This window comes from Lepidochelys kempii, chromosome 22, assembly GCF_965140285.1.
Source record: "Lepidochelys kempii isolate rLepKem1 chromosome 22, rLepKem1.hap1, whole genome shotgun sequence".
Classification (NCBI taxonomy): domain Eukaryota; kingdom Metazoa; phylum Chordata; order Testudines; family Cheloniidae; genus Lepidochelys; species Lepidochelys kempii.
In genome coordinates, this window is record NC_136401.1 from 14,177,290 (window position 1) to 14,201,617 (window position 24,328).

Below are 24,328 nucleotides of genomic sequence, written 5' to 3' on the forward strand. Positions count from 1 at the left end.
GCTCTGTTTGTTCAATACTTTTTTTATTCATAGTGTATCTTCCATTGTTCTAGCTACTTTACATTGAGATTTGGCTATGTAGCCTTTATAATTCCTAGTTTCCTTGCAGGTAAGTATCTTTTTATCACACCTTGCGCACAGCGCAAAGTTTATTACAGTTAACCAGACAACGTCTCAAAACACAACTGCTGTTCCTTTTTGTATTTGGCCCAGCCCCAGAGTTTGTGTTACTACCACGGACCATTCAACAAGAAAGAGGTGAGTCTTGGCCTGTATCTCTCCCTCCCAGTTTAGAGTTACTACTCAGAGGGAAAATGCCCACCTTGGGGATGATCGTACAACCCACTCTCGTTGATGTGAGTCAATCCTTACTCAAAGGGGATTATTTGAAAGAGTAAGGATTACTCACCTGAGTCAGGGTTGCAGGATCCAGGCCCTTGTGTGGGGAAAGGTAGTCCAGGAATGTAGCAGCACTACTTGGCCATGGAGCATTTGAAGTGTGAGCCGTGGAAAAAATAACACATTGCAAAAGTGCCATTAATGTACGGTAGCAAGAGTGCAGGTTCGTGCTTCCATGTTTGTTCTGTTAAGTGTTGGAGGGAGACATGGGGGCTCCCAGGCAGGAATGATACAGATGTGGCACAAGCTCCATCCTTTTGCTGAATAAAGGTGCTGTTTCTTAGCAGCAGCAGCCACCCGTCTCCCACATTCGAGTGCTGCTAGGGCAAATTAGATGGCGCTTGGAAAAAGAACATGCCTACACCGCTCTGGATGCTGCTTTTTTGTAACTCAAAAGATCAGATTCAAGAAGCTGGCCCTTTAATGTTAGCAATGAAACTGACCAAAATGAGTGAGGTAACAATTGTCAGAGGAGGAGGAGCCTCCCTGAGCCGTGTGCAAATACAATTCCTTCACCAGAAGGAAAGTCCTTCCCCACCAAAATAAAACACATTCCTTTCATAGCATAACACAAACTCCTGCAAGGAATGGCCAGCAGGGCAGTCCATCTCAGACAGAGGGAGATTAGGATAGAAAAGAGGTGATTGTCCTGCAGCAGAGAGGTGAGGGAGGGGAGAAAATGGAGCCCTACAAGCACTGTAGCTACAAGATGTGTTTTGGGGGCTAGCTCTCCTTGTGTAGTTAAGGGAATGTTCAGCTAGGGCTGAGCAAGTGGAGGGGGAGAGTATCCCCATTTTGGCTGGTTTGCACATCTAGAAAAAAGCATGTTATGGCACAAAAGATTCACCTATGCTTTAGAAACTGCAAGCAGACTGAGACAGGGCAGGAATGTTCAGTACAGTTCTCTCCTGCAAACACTACATCACAGTAGTCATTTCGCAGACTAGTTATTCCAGACACTTTGGTCTAGGGGTTTCCACCTACAGTCTCGTTTAAAGAAGAACATGGCAGTAATTTCACACCCAGGGCCCTCCCGCTTCTCAAGACCTCACATTCTACCACACCAAGAAGCCATCTGTGGTAGCAAATCAGCACTTAATGGCTTGCAAGCTGCCTGAAATACATGAAACCCACAGAGGATGCATGCAGGGGGGGGAAGGAAGAGCAGCTTCGCTGACAAAAATATACAGCAGAATTCTACAGTAAGTCGAGGGTACTGAAGTATTCTCTGGAGAAGGCTGGTTCTGGATGCATGTGGAAGGGGCGTGAGCTATGGAGCATGCAGTGCCTGTGCTTTTTTCCTGTCAATCATCAGTTAAGACCTTGCCCTCAAAGCTGGTACAAATTATCACGGGATGTTCATAACCTGCCTACAACTCAACTGGAAAGACACACACTCAAGATGACTAGAATCTCATAGGTAGACAACCCCACCCTCAGCCTGTGACGAGCAGGGGGAAAAGCCCATCTCTTCTGGATGGGTCCGCAAAAAGGCAAAGAGGACAGAGCTGATCACCCCTCAGGTATCCCTACTTTTTCCAGCAGCACTTGGAGACGGCTGGGCCTGGAGCGAAGGTGAAAGACACTGACCCTCTGAAATGCTCAACACTAACCTCTACTGAACAGCTTGTTTGGTAAGAGAAACACTAGCCTTTTTAGCTTTGGGCTGGATTTGGAGAGAAGAGATTTCCTCTAATTCCACACTCCAGTGCTGATTGATGGAAAAGCCAAAGTCTGCCCTGCTCCAACTCTTCTCCATTCTGGTACTGCTAGCTGCATGGCAGGTGATGAGTGTCCAAGCCCTGGAACACAAATCTACCATGAAGAGGAATGGACTCTGAGCCTGTAGGAGAGGGGAGAGTGCCCTGCTCCTAGGTACTGGTAGGAAAGGAATCCTCTCCTGTGTAATTAGCATTCTAATGCACAGAAATTTAGACTGAGGGTTGCCATTGTATCCAGTGTTCACCCCCACTCTGCCTCAGCATCGCAGCACACATCTGTTCTGAGAAGCTAGAGTGGGAATGAGTTGAAGGCAATGCTGTAAGTGTTCATGGTGTTGTGCTTCAGGTTTCTAGCCAACACTGGATGCAAAGGAGCCACACCCTGGGAGAGGCTATTTTTGTGAGAATTTGTGCCAACTCAACACACTCCAGCAGTTTGGAGGGCTGCCAAGATAGGCAGTCAATCTCTTAGATGCTTACCTGACCCACATCCAGTTCTATCACTGCTTTCATTCCAATGAGGAGCTGGACCTGCCTTTTTACTTGCGTGGGAATCACTGCAGACCCCTCACAAAATGTCCTGCAGTGCACATCAGCCAACTGGGGTTATGGTCTTGACTGCAGCTGTCCATTTGTAACAACCCCCCCACTCCTAAAAACATAGGTTAGGAAAATTAGCTGTTGAACCACTAAGCATATACATTAAGAGGAAATATTAGGCTGAACTGTCCCCTTTACACCTAAGTAAATCTTTGAATCCATATAATTGCCTGGCTCCAAATGAGAGAAGCATTTGGCTTACTCTACCTGACTATTTGTTTATATTTAGGATGGGAAAATGGGTCCATTTAAAGGCTGCTGCTGGTTACACAAGCATTATTTCCACCAAGTAGCTTTCAGGTTAGGGCTCAGTAAAGCCAATGCATTATGCCTGCAGCAAAAACCATCTCTTCCTTTTAAACTCTGCATTAAAAATTAAATTTGGGTATAAGGTTATACTCTAGTAGAGATGCACCCCTTCTGCCCACAGATTTTGTCTGAAGTGGAGATGTAATTTCCAGCTCGGGTAGACATACCTGCACTACCTCTGATCAAGGTAACACGGGCATATCTACTTGAGCTACAAATTACAGCTCTGGTGTAGACAGACTGAGTGAGAGAGATCTTAGATCGGAAACTGCTTTCAAATTGGCATGTGCGATTTAACCATGCAATCAGCTTTACCAGAGAGCGAAGTAGTCAAAGCTGGAGCATTCCTGTCAGGGTTAGATATTGACATTCACAACTACAGACCAAGATTAAAATATTTACTTACTATGTACGCTGATTTCAAAATTGTGGTTCAGGTTTTGTGACCTTGATTCTTTTTATTTTTGCTTGTCTGTATTTTAAACCCATTTTTTAATCATGATTCTTCCCAGCTAAGGGGTGGCTTGTACTATACATTAAGTCTAGAACCCTTCCAAAAGCATGGTTGGTTTACAGTCAAGTACACAGGCTGAAATGGTTTCCATTCTTTCTCCACCCCACTCTAACAGGAACACAGCATTCCCACTAATGCCAAAGTTTTGAAATGAGTCAGAGTATTTGTTTGCCTCCACCTCTTCCTCCCCCGCCCCGTTTGCCCACACCTGAACTGCACACTTACCTTAGGATGATGTCTGTTTTACAAAGGAGTAAGTCTTGAGTTTATGTAACTAGATCCTAGTTTTCAAACACAGGCACTGTATGGACACTACAGCCCAAAATACCCCTTTTCAGGTAAGCACCAATGGGCAGAATGTAGGTACCTAATTTAGGCAGCCAAGTTTGAAAACTGAGCTTAGCAAGGAAACTCCTCCTTTCTCCACATACGGAAAGATTAGAGCTGAGAATCAGTGTCCCAGACAATCTGCCCTTCTATCCCTCCCTCCAACACTGCAGCATCTCACACAGCACTATTTAGGCCATTCGCTATTTACGTTGTATCTGGCAGGTGCTTTAGCTGCAGCACAAAGGGGAGTGGAGTGGAAGGATAAACCCTTTTAAAATCTATTTCACAATTGGTCAGACACTGAAAATCGAACCAAACTGTTCTGCCTGTGAACCTGATTGGTTACTCACAGTGGAAGGACGAGGGCCTGTCGGGGCAGAGTGCCAAACGATCCTCCCCTACACAGGTCAGCACCGCAATAAATGTGTCTGCCCGTGTGTTCAGGGTTGGTCAAAAAGGGTGAGCCTCAGAGAGAAAAGCCCAGGGTGAAAACTAACCTTCACCTCAGCTGTACTTACAGTATCCTCCCTTCCATTTATCTCTGTCTCCATTTTACCACTAGAAACCTCCACTAGATTATCAAAAAACTTAACCATAAGCACACCTCAGGCTGGAATTTTCAAAAGACCCTAAAATAGTTAGGCACCCAACTCCCATTGAACTGCAATAGGATTTGGGTATCTAACTCTCAGTCTTCTTTAATCCCAGGCTATTTGTGTGGGTCAGTTCTGGCTCCTTATCGACATTAAATAATCTACTTCAACCCCGAATGTGGGAGGCAAAGAAATGGGTTTTTTTCTTCACAGCAGTTGGGGCAGAGAAGCAAAGGATGAGGGTCTGAGTTTAAAAAGGCTAGATAAGCAGAGCTAAGAGACAACAAAGGGTACACGTAGCTGAAAGCCAGAGAGGAATTGTTGCCAGTGGACCAGGAAAAGCTTCCTGAGACTAAGGGCTTCTCTATATGTACAGTTGCATTGATTTCACTAACAATAGGATGTTAAACTGGTGTCTCTGCATGGGTGGACACTCTTAACGGCTAGCTTGCAAATTTGCAGGCTCAAGATACACCATTTTGTACCAGTTTGAAATTGGTTATGAATTAATACACAGTACTCTGCAGTAGCTTAACTATAGCAGCACAAGGTTGGGTAGGCCTGTGATCTGCTGGATGGAATAGACTCTTCCAGGGAAGCTGTGGCTCTTGATCAAAACTAGACCCATAGTAACAGAGAAATGAAAACCTTCCTTAGCCAGGGTCCTGGATCCCACCAGTGAGTTTGGGCTCGTCTGTCCTTAGAACAGCAGCAGGACACAAACCCAGCCTCATCACAGCAGGGGGGCACTGCCCCACCTCAACTTCCAGCCTTGGTCTCTTCTTTCCTCAGTGCTCGGGGCTCAGGCTCACTCTACATTGCCCATTTCAGCAACAGCTTCTAGCTCCGGCAGGAAATGCCAGGGAGACGTACAGTTTTAAGCAGCATTAAGTTAAATAAATAAGCATAAATACAATAAATTATATAAAGCAGAACATTCCCTAGGTTTCTGGGCATGTTTTTGTCTACAGTCCTTTGCCTTGTCTTTCTCCCCCTTCTTGGGCAGTCTGCTAAGATAGTTATGGTTTGAATTTAAGAGTCCCAGTCATGCAAGACACCAACAAGCCCCACAAAGAGCTTCAGTACTTCTCCAGACAAACTAGGCAGCTAGCACATTTTCAGGAGGAGTGTGTGGATAAATGGCTTAGTCAAACTCCTTCTAGAGCTGCGTAGGCCAGTGCCATATGGTGTAGGAAGGGCCAGTTGCTCACCTTGCTTTTTCAGCGCACGCAGAAGCTAGAGATGAAACAGACCTGCTAGATCATCCAGTACTCAATACTACCCCTAAACAGGGCTGTGTCAGGTGATCTCGCCTGCTTCAAAAAATCCAGAGTCAGAGACGGTGGAGATAGAGGGTCCACAGACCAACTAATCCACCTGGTAAGGCAAGATGGGGAAGCATGTTAGTCACCACCGCAAATTCCCTCTATCCTTTCACCATGCAAAGGGATGTGCCACTGTTAGAGCTTGATCCTGAGAGCTGCTGATCGCCTGCAGCGTGGGTTAGTGCATCGGACTGATGACATGGGGTTGTACTCCTGACTCGACTACTGAAACACCTCATGTGACCACTCTGTCATTCAGTTTTCCCATCTGTAAGCAAGTACAATGATACTCATCCAGTTTTGCAAAGCACAACATAAAGGCATAGTGTCCTTCTGATGTCAGTGTGACTTGTGTGCGCTCAGTACCTCAGGATCAGGCTCTACCCGCATTGGGTTCCCATTTGTTTAGTGTGTCCAATAATACTGTCTACACCTTTGCCCTTGCTTCTAGTCTCCTCCAGTCACCGGAGCTTGCTCAAGAGCAATGGGCTCAGGTATGGCATTTTCAAGGCCACAGCAACTTCACTGTGTCCCTCTCCTGCTCCTCCAAGACAAAAGAAAACATGGCCCACCTGCTGTGGGATTCAAACCCAGACGGACATCTCACCAGCTGCCCAGCTAACATGCCGAGCCCAGTACGTTACATACCCTGAGGCTTCCTCTCTTGACCTCTGCCAGGCTAAAATTCCCGACCATTAAAAATTAATAATTTTAAATTACTTTTAAAAATAAATACAAATGCAACATTTACCCGGCACCAAACCTCTGCAGCCTGAGCTGCCTGCTGCATGAATGCCCCTGTAGCTGCCACTTCTGATAACCCTGGTCCACTCTTATTCTAAAAAGGTTCACTGCAATGCAGCAGGAAACGCACCAAAACTTGCCCCATTTACAGCCTTCTTTCTATGAATGACAATTACCTGTGTGGCTCGTCCTTTCTTCCACCCCACTTCTAACATCTCCAGGGATCAGCGATGCAATGGGAGGGTGCGTGGCTTCCTGATACAGATCTGTTCAATCCGTTTAATTGCAATTGTGGTTTCTTTTTTTTCCTAAAAGGAAGCTGCTCCCTCTCCTTGTGAGTTTCCACCAGAGGTGAGATGTATTTAAGTCGATACTGGTACATGCCAAATGCCCTCACCTAGCCCACTATTATTATTATCATAATCTTTTTTGGCAGAAGGAGGGTTAAAAATAGTGAGCAACAAGAAAAAAAACAACAGGGTGTTGTATCAAGTCAGAGCCATTAAGCTTTACATGCCTCTGACTGGGAGGTGAGCACAGATGGCCCTTTCAGCACAGCCGCAGCTCCTTAGCACAGGAGTGGCTTATTGACAGGGACGCAAACACATGGAGGGTCGAGGAAAACAGAGTATGTAAAGGGGACATTGTCAAGTGGTAAAGAACCAAAGGGCCAAATTCACTGACTTAAATGAGATACGCCAGGGTCTGGATTTATCCAGGAATACTGAGTAACAACCCACGTCAGCGCCCCTCTACTTTGCCATTAATGTAGCTTCTAGTAATAAAAAGTGAAATGTTACATTGGGAAAACCTGGTTCAGTTTCTGTGCTTCACTCAGCAAAATTAGGCTGGCCAGTTTAATGGCGAGTTGCACCCCTGCTATGGCATTCTCGCAGAGGGCTCAGAACAAACCCCATTTGCTACTGAATGAGAACAGTTTCCTGGAGAATTCTCATGGGTCAAAGCCTGCTCAATTCAGTAGGCTACTCTCACAAGGGACTCATGTCTTCTAGCAAAATCCTTCTTGTCCTCAATGGAGCAAGGTGAAGTTGACAGTGTCCCCTTCAAATACCTGTTCAACATTCAGGTACCCTCAGACAGGGAGGGGGAGGGGCATTTGCACCAATTCTTCCCTTTAAAACAGACAGACAGACAAACAGCCAGGAATACACAGAAGAGAGGTGCATGGGAAGAGGTAAGCAAGAGCTGCACTCTCCCGGACAGTGCCTCAGTGCTGGGAAAGCACAGCCCCACCATCGCATCCAGTCCTACCCCAGAGACGCTCCAGTTCAGCCAGTGTTGGAGGTCTGCACCCACGCTTCTCCTCCTCAGTACATAGGCTTTTTTCCTCTTTTAAAATCTGTATATAATATATATATATATTTATATTCTGTATATATATATTTATATGGTCTATATACACATATTGCACACAATCCTCTGGCCTCCTGTGTTCGCCCCTGTTAGTGGAAACGCTTCCGTTTCTCCTCTGGTTCCGACCCATAGTCGCGCGACCCGATGCCATTCTGAAGGTTTACTAGTGAATCCTTCATCTGCAAGACAAAAACCACCCTGAGCGTTTGGCTGCTGTAAAGTCTTGGAGGCGCTGGCGTTTTGAACCTAGGCTCCCTGCCACAGGCTAGCAGAAGGCGTTCCTGTTGCACTCCTTGGCTTGGTACCAGAGTGCCGGGGCTGGAAGCGGCAGGGAGTGAGAGGTGCACTGCCAGCCAGGCAGATGGAGTGACACAGAGTGACAGCTAGGACATAGGTTTCTGACAGAGGCACGTTATTAAAACAATATTGGAAGCAAAAGATGTTATGAACTGCAAAGTCTGTACATACAGCCCCCTCTCTGTGGGGGAGGGTGGATACCGACCAGCAAACAGGTAGGGGCAGGGCGGAAGTGTTCAAAAACATCATCCCCCTGCTCTAAAGTACCCTAAAGGATCTCTGATACTCACACAGAGCAGATCCCCTCCATCTTTAAGGTCTCACGTGGAAGACCTGCACTCAGTAAGCTGCATGGGAGTCAATTTGTCTATTCTACCATGGGACTGTGGAGAGCTGAGTGGATCAAACTGGGATGTGAACACCAAGCCTTCCAGACCTGATGCTACATCCACCGTCTGGCCTAGGATACTTGGTCAAGGAGAAGCTCTGGAATTCAGGATTGCTTTGAAGGTTTTAAAGCTTACCTGCTTGTGCTAGTCCTGTTTGAAGATGGGTCTGAAGGGTCATGATGTGCATGTGGGGACAGCTAGAGACAGTCTGGGTAGGTAAGGATCTAGACAGGCAGCAGGGTGGCTGTAGAAATGTTCCACCCAGTTTCATGTAATAGGAATTCCTGGGGTAAGTGGCTGGCGGATGCCGTTCTTACCTGGTCTAGAAGCATCACGGAGGATTTGATGATCTCACGCCATTTCTGCAGCTCTGTGTCATGATACTTCTGCTGAGACTCTAGTAACTGAGCCCATTCCGACTGAGACTGGGGTAACCTGCCAGGTGCACATAAAATACAAATGGTTTGGCTTTGGAGGAGCAAGGGGTTAAGAGTGATGTAGGGGAGTTCCTGGCTGCTGAGTAAAAGGATGTCATTGACGATTCACCTCAAAGCCAGAGCGTGCCCCCCACCCTCCCGTACTCCTTCATTCATAAAACTTCCACCCACCACAAATTGTCTTCCTTGGAAACCTCTGCCCAACCTCATCCTCAGTGAAGATGCTTTGAAATGAACATTTCCAGATGTATCCAGTGTTGTAGCTGTGTCTGTCCCAGGATATTAGAGACAGGGTGGGTGAGGTAATTCTTTTATTGGCCCAATTTCTGTTTGTGAGAGAGACAAGCTATGCATAATATCCACAAACAACTACGTGCGTGAAACCAGACAATCACTACGCTCTCGAATGAACTCAAACAGGAAAATGATAAAAGACAAATATGGGTGAATATTTTTCTCCAAGTGATCACGCTATATATGATCTATCAGTCCTCATCCTCAAAAAAAGTACACAACACTTTCAAAAGACGAACCTCAAAACTTAAATTCGTAACTTCGCTAGACACTAAAAATCATGGTCTTAATAAAGACACTGGATTTATGGCTTATTACAACAATCTGTAACCCCTTCACTCCCCTTTATGTCCTATGACTACAGGGATGTTAATAGGTCAGGTGATCAGGAATGGGCCCTTAGAATGGGCCCTTAGGGTGCTAACTGCTTAACGGTAAACTATTTGTTCAATTTTATATTTAGCTGTGACACTCTGAGTACCTTTCCCAGACCTGAAGAGCTCTTTATAGCTCAAAAGCATGTCTCTCTCACCAACAGAAGCTGAAAAATATTACTGCCCCCACCTTCTCCTTTTAAGGGGTTATATTTTTAGAAGCATCCAAGTGTCTCAAGAGATTGTCCCATTTTCAAAAATGTCCAAGGCACCTAGGAGATGAAGTCTCATTCAAATCAATGTTCCTAAGTCTCTTGAAAAATTTATCAATGATCATTTTAAGTTGCTTCAGTTCTGGCACTTTTGGGGAACACAGTGAAACTAGTGGATAGTTCCTCATATTCCCCTCTTCCTCCCCGCATACTTTACTAACGATATGCCCAAACAGGGTATCTTGGTCCAAAGATCTCAAAATGCTCTGCATTCAATTAATTATACACTGCAGCGCCCAACCTGCATCCAGGTAAGGTAGGTACTGTTAACTGCGTTTTATAGACAGGGAAACTGAGCCACAGAGGGGAGAGGTAACAATACTTGCTTGAGGTCACACAAGAGAGTCAATAGCAAAGCCAGGAATGGAACACAGGAGTCCTGACTCCCTCTACATATTACACCACACGCCCTTTTCAGAGCCAAAAACAAGCACCAGGTGACCCTTGGCTCTCTGCCCTGTGCCGTAGCCATTGGAGAGTGCTACTCATCTAGCACAGTCTGTGGCAGGAAAGGCCTGATTCTCACCCTGCTCTCCCAGTGTAATCATCACTTGTTTGTTGCTTGTTCCAACCCAAATAATTTATCTTTCCTTCAGTGTGTAATGCTGGGAAAGAGGCAACTGGGCAGCTCTGGACTGTGGAGTTTTGGAAAAGCCACCCAAGTCCACACAAAGTAATAGTTAGTGAGGGACAAAGATAAATGAATGCAAAGTTACCTTTCCGGTAGCCGCAGGCCCTGCCATGCGGTGAGGGTCTGGGTGGTGTATTCCAACATCCAAAGTTTGTAGAACAGCATCATATTGAGAATTACCAACAGCACCAGACTGGGAAGGAGAAAAAAGACACTGGTGGAAACATCCCTGACTATATACACCATTCAAATCCCACCATAGAAAATGCCACGAAGGTCCCAGGGGCCTGGATGCCTTAGTCAGCTGATGGCAGTGGCAGTTTTGCCTGAATAAGAACTGGGTGACCAGGGCCAGAAACTTTAATTGAGAGAGAGAGAAAGAGACGAAGACAGAACTTCATGAACTAAACACAACTGAGGGCAGAGCATTGGGGAGACTGACAGATCAGAACAGACAACATACAGACCAAGGTTGGTGCATTAGGATTCCAGCTCAGCGGGTGACGAGTTCTATCGGACACTGAGAAAAGCAGGTGAAAAACACAAGAGTAAAGAGGTAAAAAAGAGACAGTACCTGAAACAAATCCTAATGGGAGCAGGGAAGAGAAAAGATGGAGGAGCTAGAGGTTAGAAACAGAGCAGCACAGGGATAGGAGGAATGTCTGGTGGATACATATAGTACACAGAAGGGAAGGAAAGGGAGGAGAGAGAAGGGAAGAAAACGGGAGCTGCATGGGTGTTTCTCTAAGGACAATGCTCTTCCTTCCCACGCTACACAGCAGAGGTTGGGTGGTACCTGCAGAGCAGCACACATGGAGCACCTGAACACGGTATTGTTCGGATTATAAATTCACATTTCAAGCTGCAAACCCCTCTTTCTCTATTTGCACCAAGCTGTGTGAGAGGAGCCTGACAGCACAGCATGCCAGCCACTGCTCTGACTTTATACAAGGTTGCTGCAACCTGGCATTTGCGGTCGTTATATCTATTAGGTGCATCAGCGGCTCAGATAAAAGATGCCAGCCAAGATGGGAGGCTTTTAATTACCGTGTTTGGGGCTGTCTGTGAACATCTCCACAGCCTCAGAACCAGTGGGCCAACCCCATTTCTCTGGGACAGGGTTCTGGCTAATGGCCATTGGCAAGATACAGCATTCTGAAAATATTACAAACACTTTGATCTCCAGTGCACCAGTTTGGAAGCAGATGCATTGGTAGCTTCTAAGTCCTTCCAATCAGACAGCTGTCCGGTAGCCTATGAACAGGGATTATTCTAAATTGATTTTTTTGTGCTTTCTTATCAAAACGATTGGATGTGCCAGGTCCATCCGTCAGAAAGTGTTTTGGTAGAGAAGGTACTGGAATGTCCAGCAGCAAACATCTGCCATGCTGCCAGATACACTAGGTCAGTCTAACAGCAGATATCTGCAGCACCGCCAAATGTGCATCTAGCAGAAGATGCCTACCATGGTGCCAGAGTTACTGAGCACATGCAGCAGGAAGTATCTGGCTTGCTGCTAGATGTACAAGCTCTGTGAGAAAGCTTCTCCAGCCTTATCTCAGTCAGGATCGGGAAGTGCAGAAAAAGAGGCACAGCAATTTAAAAAGTAAAATTAAAATGGTAAATTCAAATTTTCCCAACCTCTGAAAAGGCTGGTTGAGTTTGGGGCAAAAGATTGGGGTTGTTTTTGCTTTATTCAAGCTGGTTCAGCGGATCCTCTGTTATTAGGATCATGCTGCAGTGAGGGTAAGTCCCGAGGAAGATTTTCCTCTCTGCAGGTCACAATAAATCATTAATACTTTGTTGGGTACCTGTACAGTGCCTTTCCTCCAAAAAGTCATTTACACATGAGTGCATTAGCCTCCCCCACAGCCTCGGTGGCAGGTAGACATTAGGACTCCCATTTTACAGGTGGGTAAAATGGAGACCAAAAGAAGTCTTGTAGCTAGACCAAGCGTATCTGGATCATCTGTGCATTTGTAACGAACCCACCACTGTAGTAGCCATTGTGAAGTAAGTGGCAGAGACAGGACTAAAACCCAGCAGTACTGATTCTTAATAGCCTGCTATAACCATTGTACCAGCACACCCAGTTCTCACCCATCCCTCCCCCAACTTTTTATCTTCTAAGAAATCTCTTCCTAATGGGCTGGTTTCCTTCCAAGATGGAATTTCTCCCAAACCCAGAACCCAGAACATACATATTTGCAAGTAGCCAAGAAGGTTTCACTTCGGAATGTAATGAGAGAAAAACAGGTAGCAAACCAACTGGTCACATATAATAAAAACCAATGTACTGAACACATTGTTGTCGTAGTGTAGCACCTTTACCATTACCTTTACCAGTATAACAGTTTGCATGACAAATGCACCACATTTTCACTGTCCTGGGAACTGCTAGGTTGTTTGTATGTGGTACCAAGTAGGTAAATAAAAAAATTACAGTCTCTGCATAACTCGTGCAAAATCCTTAATTTGCAAAATGTCTAAACCAAGACGCTGGATGCAATAAAAAGAAGCTGTTTTATTCCTCGCTTTCCAAAAATGTTTCTGTTATTTACAATCCCTTCTCTTCAGTCATTATTTATGGGGTCTCATGTTCATATTAATTTCTCTGGCCCCTCATCTGCTTTTCCTCCATCGACTATAGATTTCCCCTTCCCGACACAGCCTGCCGTTTCCCCAGCACTCTGGTGAACAAAGCGTACTCTCAGGTTTCAGAGTAGCAGCCGTGTTAGTCTGTATTCACAAAAAAGAAAAGGAGTACTTGTGGCACCTTAGAGACTAACCAATTTATTTGAGCATAAACTTTCGTGAGCTACAGCCCGCTTCATCAGATGCATTCAGTGGATGCATCCGATGAAGTGAGCTGTAGCTCACGAAAGCTTATGCTCAAGTAAATTGGTTAGTCTCTAAGGTGCCACAAGTACTCCTTTTCTTAAAGCGTACTCTGTAGCTGAGTTACCTCCCGGGACTTCTAGGAATGTGTAGGAATGCAGGGTTCTGCCTGGCTGAGGGCAAGGTCAGGCCTGAGGGGAAGGGAGTGGGTTGAATAAAGAAAGAACCGGACAGCAGTCTGAGTCACAATGTTGCGATGTGGATCATCTCCAGCAGGAGCTGACCCAAACCTTTGATCAGAGCTAGAATTCAACTACACCACATGGAACATTTATGAGGTGTTTTTTAAAAGGTTAATTTTTTTGCTTTTTGGGCAGCTTCTGCTGGAAATGATCCACATCTCAACATCGTGACTCAGACTCCTATCCGGTTCTTTCTTTATCCAACCCACTCCCTTCCCCCCAGAGACAGGAGAACCCAAGGAGAGAGACTGAGCAAGCCAGGAGGGCGTAAGGAGTCACTCACACACAGCTGATGACGACCAGCAGCTTGGAGACGCTCTGCAGATGGAAGCCACCAGAATTGTCCTCAGGGACATGCCGCGTCTGCGTGGAACCTGAGGGGAAGCATTTTGTCATGCATTTAAGTTATGACCTAGGAAGAGCTCAATTCCTATCCTCTCCACATTCCCAAATCCCTCTCCAACAATCGCACCCCAGGCTGTGATCCATTGGACCCCTACCTCCAAGAGGGGTCTAGCCCCCAGCCCCACTCCACCCCTGGCCCCCAGATTGGCCCGGCCCCATCCCATCACAATCCCTGAAGAGCCCAGCTCCCTGCTGGCAATTCCATACCTGCCACGTGCTTGATTCGATGCACAACCTCCTCATCTGTGGGGGTGGTGACGGGACTCAGCACCTCCTCCAAGTGTGGCACCCGCAGGTGGGCGTGGGGCCGTTTCCTTCGGCGCAACGTGGATTGTTTGCTCATCTTCTCTTTGGGGGATTGTCTGTGGATCTCCGCTAGGTACATGCTCTCGGTTTTGGTCAGTTCGCTCTCTGCAGTGAGTCAGGCAACGTGTTTAATATCAAGGGAAAATACCTGAGGGTCTCTCTGTACAAGGTCACTTTCACAGACGCTTGGGACCATAACAACACAGTTTCCACCCAGGGCGCCCACTGCCAAAGCAGGGCCCAGTGCTGGCAGCTCCAGAAGATGAAAGCACGCATGCCCATAATTCACTTGGCCGAATGTCAGGTTCATGCTAAAGCACTGAGCTCTCACTACCTGCACATTTTAATGGGCAGCGCTAAATGTGAAGTAATGACATCATCCAGCTCTGTCTAAAACCCAGCCACGGTAGCCGACCCTTGCTAGTCCGCTACTGGATCCCACACCACCAGACTGCCTGCCTGCAGGGATGCATGTGCACACCCCCTGATATCAACACACCACGGCCCCTTGGTAATGGCTGCAGTGTGAGTGACTGCAGCTCTCACCTAAATGACGGAAATAATCTTCTAGGCCACTCCAGAAGTTTTTCTCGATGAAGGATTTCACAAGTCCCCACGGCTGCTTCCTGTAGCGTAGCTCTGTAGAAACCCTGAGGGAAGAAAAGAACAAACCCAGTTCTTCCTGAGCGGTCACCTCCTAATCTTTGCCCCCTGGATGCAGTGGGAACGGGTGAACCCACAGCCTACAAACATTTGCTAAAGCAACTGAGTACGTGTTATTTCTCCCTCTTATGATTTTGATGGTGGCTCTGGCTGGGTCCTGAAATGCCAAACTGCTGCCTGTGGCCCATTCCTGAAAGCCTCTCCCTGTGGCAGTTCCTGTCAGCCCCTTTTCAAAACTCCCCTCCCCTGCAAGTTTGCACGTGTACTGGAACACACAGCCAAACACTAGGGCACTGATCCAAGCCCAGCCCAAACCTCCAAGGCTGCAGAATTGTACCCAGTACTAACCTGCTGGTAGCTCTGCTTCCCCACTTACCCTATGAATCTCTCACAGCCCTGTGCTCTCTGTCGGTGCCTCCCATTGCCCACAAGATTCAATTGATAGTACACAGCAGCTGTCCCTATGAACCATTTATTCCAAGAGAGGTTCTCTGGCTCTCGGCCACCTCCCAACACTAACCCACACTTTCTTTGCAGCAACTACACTGCCTGATCAAAGGCCAGTGGATTGGGTAGCCACCTCTCCTACCACTCTCAAGAGCTATGGGGAGGTTCTGCTTGCAAGGGTTAAGGTATAGGGGGCACAGACAGGCTTCTTGCAGTCTCTCCACCCTTCCCTTGTAAAGCAAAGGGCAGGAGTTCAAGTTTTCCTATTTGTAAAGTGCTTTGAGATCCTGGAGGAAAGTTGCTCTAGAGGGGCCAGTGGATGAGTATTTTTCTTCATCAACAAATCCACAGTCCCTCCGAGTACTGTACCTGAGTCGGCTTTTGTTTCTGGCGACACGCGTCAACGTGTAGCGATTAATGGTGTAGAAATAATCATGGTAGGGGACGTCGTGAGTTAGCACCTCTGCGTCTATCACGTAGCACTCGCTTTCTTGGCTGGCTTTGTACATTGTCTGCGCAAAGCGGAGAGGAGAGCACAGGGAAGTGGTTAGTCTGGTCAGAGCGAGGCCAGGGCAGAGCATGGCTCCTCACTGCAATCATGCAAAACATCTCATGCAGAGGTAAGAGCCACCTCTGTGATCCTTTTGTGTTAAGTTTTCCGTTAGCAGCTGAGTTTTCCTGGTGTGAATATTCATAAAAAAAGCCCACAAAATTTAAGCTCAAGTATTTCCCTATGGCAAATCTGAAATTGGAAATTTGATAATAATATTCCAAACTCAAGCAATTTTGGTTAGTTACACACCTAATCCCATCAGAAACAATATCCCAGCTGACTTATGTAACTGACCAATGCTAACGTTCCCCAATAAACTGGTTTCTGGCTCTTTATATTGTACAGAGGGAAGAATTTTGCAAATATTTGTAAACAACATAAATATCTGTTTCTTGGCATGAAGGCTAAGTAGCATTGCCCTACTGGATAGAATAATCAATTACTGCAGTCAGTGGGCCCAATTCTCTATTGCACTGTGCACTGCAAAATCATTTACACCAGTGCAAAATGAGTGTAAATCATTACCTCTCTGGGTTTGGTAGCACTTCAGAACAGCTTTGCACTGGTGGAAATGGCTACACAAGGTGCAGGACAACAGACAGTCTAGTCCATTTACTTTACAAGGTAACCTCATTACTTTAACAGAGGTGACTGTAAAGACCAGGGATTCTCCAGAGATTTCATAGGGCTTGTCTTCACTGCAAAGGTAACTCAAGTTACACTGTAATTTGAGTGTTGCCCCTAACTTGAGTCCCATCCACACAACAGAAACCCTTAACTCAAGTTTGGAGATGTTTTTAACTCAAGTTGTCCCATCGGAGGAGAGGAGATACAGGTTACAGATAAGTGAGCACAACACATTAGCTGCCAACGCATTACTCTGTGCAACTCAGGTGTCATTTTACAGTGGGGCCACGCTCTCTCGAGCTAGGCTAACTCAAGAGGAGTTAACTCTGCTGGGAAGACATGGACACCTCCCCTCCCATCATGATAATGCAGGCCACGTCCTCATCCACCAAGATAACACCTCTGTAGGAGCTTAAGCATTTGCTTAGGCAGGAAAACAACATGAAGGAAGGATCAAACCGTGTCAGATTCTCTGTAGAGTGTCAAGTATCAGAGGGGTAGCCGTGTTAGTCTGGATCTGTGAAAGCGGCGAAGAGTCCTGTGGCACCTTATAGACTAACAGACACATTGGAGCATAAGCTTTTGTGGGTGATAGGGATTCTTGCTTGCATATTTATACCTGCCTCTGGAAATTTCCACTACTTGCATCTGAAGAGGTGGGTATTCACCCACAAAAGCTTATGCTCCAATACGTCTGTTAGTCTATAAGGTGCCACAGGACTCTTTGCCGCTTTTGTAGAGTGACAAGTGCTTTGTCCCCTTGGGAATAAAATTATTTGCACTGGCTCCTTCTGCTCTTCATTTCATCTCCCCCTTTCCCCACTCTGCTCTGTGCCTCTCTCCCCCTACTCTGCCTTCCCACACCTGGCTGGCCCTCTTCTCCTTCCATCCTGCATATGCTTCCCTGTTGCATAGTCCTCTTCTTCACCTACAAATACTTCCTTGCTGCTTGGGTTCCCATCTCTTCTGCCCTCCCAGGCAAGTTGTTCAGCCACACTGTCGTCTTCTCCCGCTGCTCCCCAGGGCATTCTTCCTGGCTGCCTCATTACTTTCTCTCTTGCTTGCCTGGATACTCTTCTCTTGGGCTGTGGCTGGCAACTCCAGTGCCACTGCAGGCTCTGGTCTCAAGGCAGAGCTACAGCTTCCTCCTATGTAGCTGCAGCTACTAAGTGAAGACAGCCAGACTGGCTCCTCTTCTGTGATTCCATCTGCTTTTACAGGCCTCTGGCTCTGAGCATTTCTATGCAATAAAGAGCCTAGACTCCTACACAGGCAGCTGGAAAGAGGAGGAGCTACCTCCATGTGACCCACCTGCTCCCTAATGACCACTAGCAAGTCGCCCCACAGGCTGTACTTTGGGAACCACTGGTGCAGACAGTGGCTTTGCTGTTTAATTAGGCTGTTTGTTCTGGGAACAGTTTTCCCTTCACCTGGAAATTCCCAGTCACTTCCCTGTAGCACAAATTAGCTATTAGAATTTGCAATGATAATGAGTGGCAAATTAATAACAGAGGAAGCCATGCAGGGGAGAGAGCGAGAGTGAGAGAGCACATGCACATCCCAGAGCCCGGGGTATTAAAATAAGTCTCTGATCAGTCTCTGTCACCTTCCTATTCTGCTTCCACGTACCTGAGTCTCGGTGACAGTAGCAGTTTTCGGGGCGAGAGGGTTGGTGAGGGTGATCGTGTACAGGATTGCTCTGCTCTGATTGCCGTTTTCTTCCTTCTTCCAAGGATGAAAGATAATATCTTGGAAAGGAAAGGCCACCGAGTTAGAATCTTGAATTGACAGAGGTGTGGGAAGCTATCCATACACCCAGACCCAACAGGATTGGCCCTCATTGCTCCCCTCTTTGGCCGGCTTGAGACTCAGAGGACTGAAATGGACCATGGAGACTGAAGACCTCTCCCTCCCCTAGCCATGGCCTCTCCAAGGACAGAGACACACTAATGTGGACAGGCTGGGGAAGCTGCTGACTGTCCCACAGATACACCAGAACATCGTTCTCCAGGGCTGTCAATCCTGCACCCTCTGACAGTGCTCACATTCACTTCATTTATTTATTTATTTTTTTAATAAAAGAGTTTTGTGTTGACCTTTCCAACCACCATACTTTTCCAGTCCTGTGAGGCTGCCAGTTGGGGTACAGGCAGAAAACATGTAGAAAGAGGCTCACTGTAGCATTGCTTTAGCTTTAGAAATGCCTGAGGAATTCCAAGGTCTGGTTTCTCTCCCCTTGTCCAGCATCAGGGATAGGGTCAGGGGGTCTCTCTGTCTTCCCACATGACGATGTTAGAGCTACAGTAAAAACATGGACTGCACTACACCAAGGATCACTCCCTGCCTGGGCTCCAGACTGTGCTACTCTGTGATGTGCTAGGCTTTGCATGAGGAGGCAGAGATGCTTTCTACTGGTAACCTGGTGCCTGGAGCTGGGTGTGTGATCAAGGGTGGGCTGACCTTAAATGGAGCCTGGAACTGCCAAAGACTTCAGGACTCCCATTGGTACCGCCAGCCCAGCCAGCCTCACCCTCCAGGTACACTTGTGGCAGCAACAGCATTACGCTAAGTTGTGCCTCTAAGCTGCGCGCTCCAGACCAACATGCAGAGGCCCCCTTCTGCATTGCCCTTAGCTCCTAGCGCTCAGAGGATGCTGCCTGAATCAGCTGCTGGGCGTGGGGCCTGTGCTAGGATGGTGCATGGCTCACCGGAGAACCGACGCTGTTCCATGAAATCTCTCTGGAACTGGGAGTCAGTGAAGAGCAGGTCATACAGTTTGTCCACGCTGAAACTGAACACCTCATTCATGTACTGCCGGCCATTCAGATCCTCGTAAAAGGCCTGAACTTCTCCTGCAGGGAGACAGAGATGGGTGAACGCGCTGCTGGCCTTCAGGCCAAAGAACGCTGCACCAGGCTCAAAGGCTCCCCTTTTGCAGTGCCAGGACAGTACCACTGACAGTCTGGGAAAGGAGACGAGCCCAAAGGAGACACAGCTGGTTCCCTTTCTTTTAATGCCCCCAGGGCAATGACCATAACATTAGTAGTGTAATTCACCCCATGGAGTTATTTCCTTTCATCTGGCCCACGATGCTGAGTTGCTGGTGTCTTCCTGGTGCGAAAGAACACGAAAGACCTCATGGATCCAGTAAAGGAGGGTAGCACAGTATCCCCACCAACACCTCCAATTGGGAAAGATAGCACCAGTGCATCATGGGACACCACAGGACAGCAATACCTGCCATCACTGCCCACCTTCGTCATGGGTCTCTGACGAGTCGCTGAGCTCCGTTGGAATGTCCTCATTGTCGTTGAAGTCCAGGGAAGGGGAGTTCACCGGGGTGATGATCTCTATCTTGTCTCCAATGATGTTTTCAAGGGTGAGTTCCTTCTCAAGGGGACTCTCCACCAACTCCTCCTCCTCCGGAAGCATCCCGTCAAACTGGGAGGGGGACAGAGTGCAAGAAAGCCAATCAGGATGCCACCACAGAGAACTATGCAATGCAATTTTGACACACATATGCCCCCTATCAGTTAAAATTCCCACTGGCATAGCTCTCTCTCTGAGACACAGACACCCTACAGGTCAAAGACTAGAGGAGCCCAGAGGACAAGCAGTCTTCCAGGTTGGGGCTGAGCAATGGGCAAACCACCTATCCTCATAAAAAAAGTTAAATTATAGAAGCACAACAAGGTAGCCATTCCTGCAAACCGCATGATATACAAGGATGGGGAGCCATGCTCCTGCCCAAAGTGACATCTGATGGTGTGGGAAGGGTTCATATTAGGGCTCTCAAGCAATTAAAAAAATGTATCACGATTAATCGCGCTGTTAAACAATAACAGAATACCATTTATTTAAATAGCTTTTGGATGTGTTCTACATTTTCAAATATATTGATTTCAATTACAACACAGAATAAAAAGTGCACTGTGCTCACTTTGTATTTATTTTTGATTACAAGTATTTGCACTGTAAAAAAACAAAAGAAACAGTATTTTTCAATTCACCTAATACAAGTACTGTAGTGCAATCTCTTTATCATGAAAGTTGAACTTACAAATGTAGAATTATATAAAAAAAACCTGCATTCAAAAATAAAATAATGTAAAATTTTAGAGCCTGCAAGTCCACTCAGTCCTACTTCTTGCTCAGCCAATCACTCGGACAAACAAGTTTGTTTACATTTGCAGGAGATAATGCTGCCCACTTCTTCTTTACAATATCATCTGAAAGTGAGAACAGGCGTTCTCATGGCACTGTTGTAGCCGGCGTCACAAGATATTTATGTGCCAGATGCTCTAAAGATTCATATGTCCCTTCATGCTTCAATAACCATTCCAGGGGACGTAAGTCCATGATGATGGCCGGTTCTGTTTGATAACGATCCAAACCAGTGACCGAGGCATGTTCATTTTCATTATGAGAGTCAGATGCCATCAGAAGAAAGTTGATTTTCCTTTTTGGTGGTTTGGGTTCTGTAGTTTCCGCATCAGAGTGTTGCTCTTTTAAGACTTCTGAAAGCATGCTCCATACCTCGTCCCTCTCAGATTTTGGAAGGCACTTCAAATACTTAAACCTTGAGTTGAGTGCTATATCTATCCTTAGAAATCTCACATTGGTACCTTCTTTGTGTTGTGTGAAATCTGCAGTGAAAGTGTTCTTAAAATGAACAACATGTGCTGGGTCATCATCGGAGACTGCTGTAACATTAAATGTATGACAAAATGTGGGTAAAACAGAGCAGGGGACATGCAATTCTCCCCCAAGGAGTTCAGTCACAAATTTAATTAACACATCATTTTTTTAACGAGTGTCATCAGCATGGAAGCATCCTCTGGAATGGTGGCTGAAGCATGAAGGGGCATACAAATGTTTGGCATATCTGGCACGTAAATACCTTGCAATATTGGCTACAAAAGCACCATGCAAATGCCTTTTCTCACTTTCTGGTGACAGTGTAAAAAAGAAGAGGGCAGCATTATATCCTGCAAATGTAAACAAACAAATAAAAATCTACATTTGTAAATTGCACTTTCACAACAAACACTGCACTATAGTACTTGTATGAGGTGAACTGAAAACACTATTTCTTTTATCATTTTTACCATGCAAATATTTGTAATAAAAAACAATATGCATTTTGATTTCAATTATAACACAGAATACAATATATATGAAAATATAGAAAAACATCCAAAATATTTAATAAATTTCAATTTGTATTCTATTGTTTAACAGTGCAATTAAAACTGTGATTAATCACGATTAATTTTTTTAATTGCAATTATTTTTTTTGAATTAATCACGAGTTAACTGCAATTAATCAACAGCCCTAATTGATATATTTATTTTTAATACACACAGGGACCAATTTTTCAAGGTCTGAACACTTGCAGCCCCCTTTGACTTCAACAGAAGCTGGGGCTGCTCAACACCTCTGGAAATCAAGCTAATACTTTGTGTGCATGTGTGTGCTGTTATATCATGTATTCCCACAGACCTTTTTATATTTCAGTTACGGTTGAGCATAAACATAAGGATATATAATAAAAAAAATCATATCCAAGTTGCAATTATCCCCCAAACAAGCACTATAAACCCAGGAAATTCAGAGTTCAGCTTAAACCCCCAACACAATCCGAACTTGTCAAGGTGTGGAAACGTGCAGCCAGGCCACCTCAATCACCTTAACTCTGCCTTGGAGTGACGCCACGAGTGAAAAAAGATTTTAGAGGGGAAAAAACAAACAACCTGAATCTATCTTGAAAAATCAGTTTCCTTTAATCTGGGCCCACAGATGCCAAAATGCTTTCATTGCCACCATATAACAGGCATGGTTAATGACTTTCATGGCAGGCTGCAGGTCCCCCTTCTTTTTTTTTTTTCCCTTGTGGAGGGTCGCGACGGCAGATCATAGCAATGCTTTTGGGGGTGGGTTATTTTTGGTTGCATTGGAAGAGAAACAATAGGAGCAGCCTGTTACAGCACGGTTTATTTAAGAACTGTCAAAAGGAGGAGGATCAGGAACTCCCTGCTTAAAGGGTATGTGTATAGGTCTAAATAAATAAATAAATAAATGAGACAACAGTATCCCCAAGAGATTACACATAACTTCTGCAGATTGCTAAATTATCGACCTGAATCTCTCCTCTAAGTCATAGCCTGTCTTTCCATCAGCCTATTTGTATGCTCCTGGCCTCTGGTCTGCAATCAGATTTGGGACGGGGTAGGGGAAGGAGACACATACCGAAGTTGGCGCTTCACTGCTCCCCGTGGATGTCAACGTGCTGGCGGTGATGGATTTCTTGGGCAGCAGAGGACTAGCTTCAGGTTTGGCCTCTATGCTGCTCTTGGAGGAGCTGTCATTCACTTCATTTTCTTCTACAGGGATCTCCTCGCAGTAGCTGTAAATCCAGACAGAACACACCAGTCTTTAACTCTGTATTTTCCTACCTCTGGCCGGGACTGGAGATGGGAAACATTGGAATAAGGATGTTCTCATGGTATTTCCAGCCTGAGCGGAAGCAGAAATGACTGGGAATCTTGTGGGAACAGCCTTTTCCCAACATGGTTCCAGCCCCCAACATTTCAGGTGCTTATACAAATTATCAAGAGGTTTTGGTATCTTCTGTCAGGATAATGCATTGGCTTGTGTGAAACACTATGTGCTTGCTGCAGTGGCTGGCTCCAGTCAGTGTAACAGCCTGCTCCTTGCTAACAGAGCTACTACTCCTTTAACTCAAATAGCAGGGCACTGTTCTTTCAGTGCTGAAGGTCCATTGACAGGTAAAAGGATATGGTCCATGATAAGCATCTGCAGCATTAGGTGCTTAGTGCAGATCTCCAGCCTGATCCCACAACTCCTTGCACACTGAGTTCAATGGTAGTTGGAGGCCTGCAAGGGATGGGGGTCCTAATTTCCTGAAGGCATCACCAGCATTCACAATCCTTCATCATGAGCTAGTTTCACTTACTCACCCCATCGTGTTGAAATCATCATCAGGAGGCACGTAGTCTTCATCATCGCTGGTCAGCCCCAGTTCGTTCCCGTAACATTGGTGGACGAAGTGCCAGAGCTCCTTTGGACACAGGGGCTACAGGGGGAGGGCGGAAAGGATAACACCATACACCTTCCATCTAAGAATCCCAGACACTAACTAATTCATCTCGCTTAGCACTTACATAGCACTTCACACCTTCAGTGTGCCACCCTAACAATGACTGACTCATCCTCGTAACACCCACGCTTGACTCACCCAAGGTGTCCCAGCTGTGAATAGAACCAAGGACACCTGATAGTTATTCCTCTTCTCCAACCATGAGATAACACTCCGGCCCAGTGAATGCCAGAGCCCAGGAAAAGCCTGGCATAAACATGCTGGCATACAGGTCAGGCCTATGGGGGTCTCAGCCCGAGGGGAACTAGTGGAAGTTTCTGTCCATGACCTAAGGCAGGGAACTGTTGCTGGGTGTTCTAGTTTCCTGCAATGCTGCTCACCTCACTTTCTTTCTCTTTCTTTACCAATTTAAAGCCATTTCTTTCATTTTCACAGAAGGGCTAATTTCCTGCCTGGGGAGCTGAAGTGAGAGCTCAGTAATGTAGCTCGCCGTGGCATAGCATCTTCTCTCCCAGGGCCACAA

The 24,328-nt window shown here is 46.2% G+C and overlaps 1 protein-coding gene across 12 annotated transcripts in view; it reads right to left on the reverse strand.

The window, feature by feature from the left end:
- The window catches only part of GRAMD1B (GRAM domain containing 1B), a 333,312-nt gene that overhangs the window by 31,594 nt on the left and 277,390 nt on the right, over window positions 1–24,328 (reverse strand). For 9 of the 12 annotated variants that reach the window (XM_073321018.2, XM_073321021.2, XM_073321020.2 and 6 more), the window contains 12 exons: window positions 23,666–23,781; window positions 22,935–23,091; window positions 19,939–20,125; window positions 19,393–19,536; window positions 18,314–18,432; window positions 15,874–16,016; window positions 14,941–15,044; window positions 14,296–14,499; window positions 13,967–14,057; window positions 10,689–10,796; window positions 8,913–9,030; window positions 5–8,088 (listed from right to left, as the gene is read on the reverse strand). In XM_073321018.2, the coding sequence (XP_073177119.1) occupies window positions 7,999–8,088; window positions 8,913–9,030; window positions 10,689–10,796; window positions 13,967–14,057; window positions 14,296–14,499; window positions 14,941–15,044; window positions 15,874–16,016; window positions 18,314–18,432; window positions 19,393–19,536; window positions 19,939–20,125; window positions 22,935–23,091; window positions 23,666–23,781 (1,581 nt within the window). In that variant the 3' untranslated portion in view covers window positions 5–7,998. Of the gene's footprint in view, window positions 1–4; window positions 8,089–8,912; window positions 9,031–10,688; window positions 10,797–13,966; window positions 14,058–14,295; window positions 14,500–14,940; window positions 15,045–15,873; window positions 16,017–18,313; window positions 18,433–19,392; window positions 19,537–19,938; window positions 20,126–22,934; window positions 23,092–23,665; window positions 23,782–24,328 lie in introns of those variants that run through there. The other 3 variants (XR_012155938.2, XR_012155937.2, XR_012155939.2) reach the window with 2 other exon arrangements.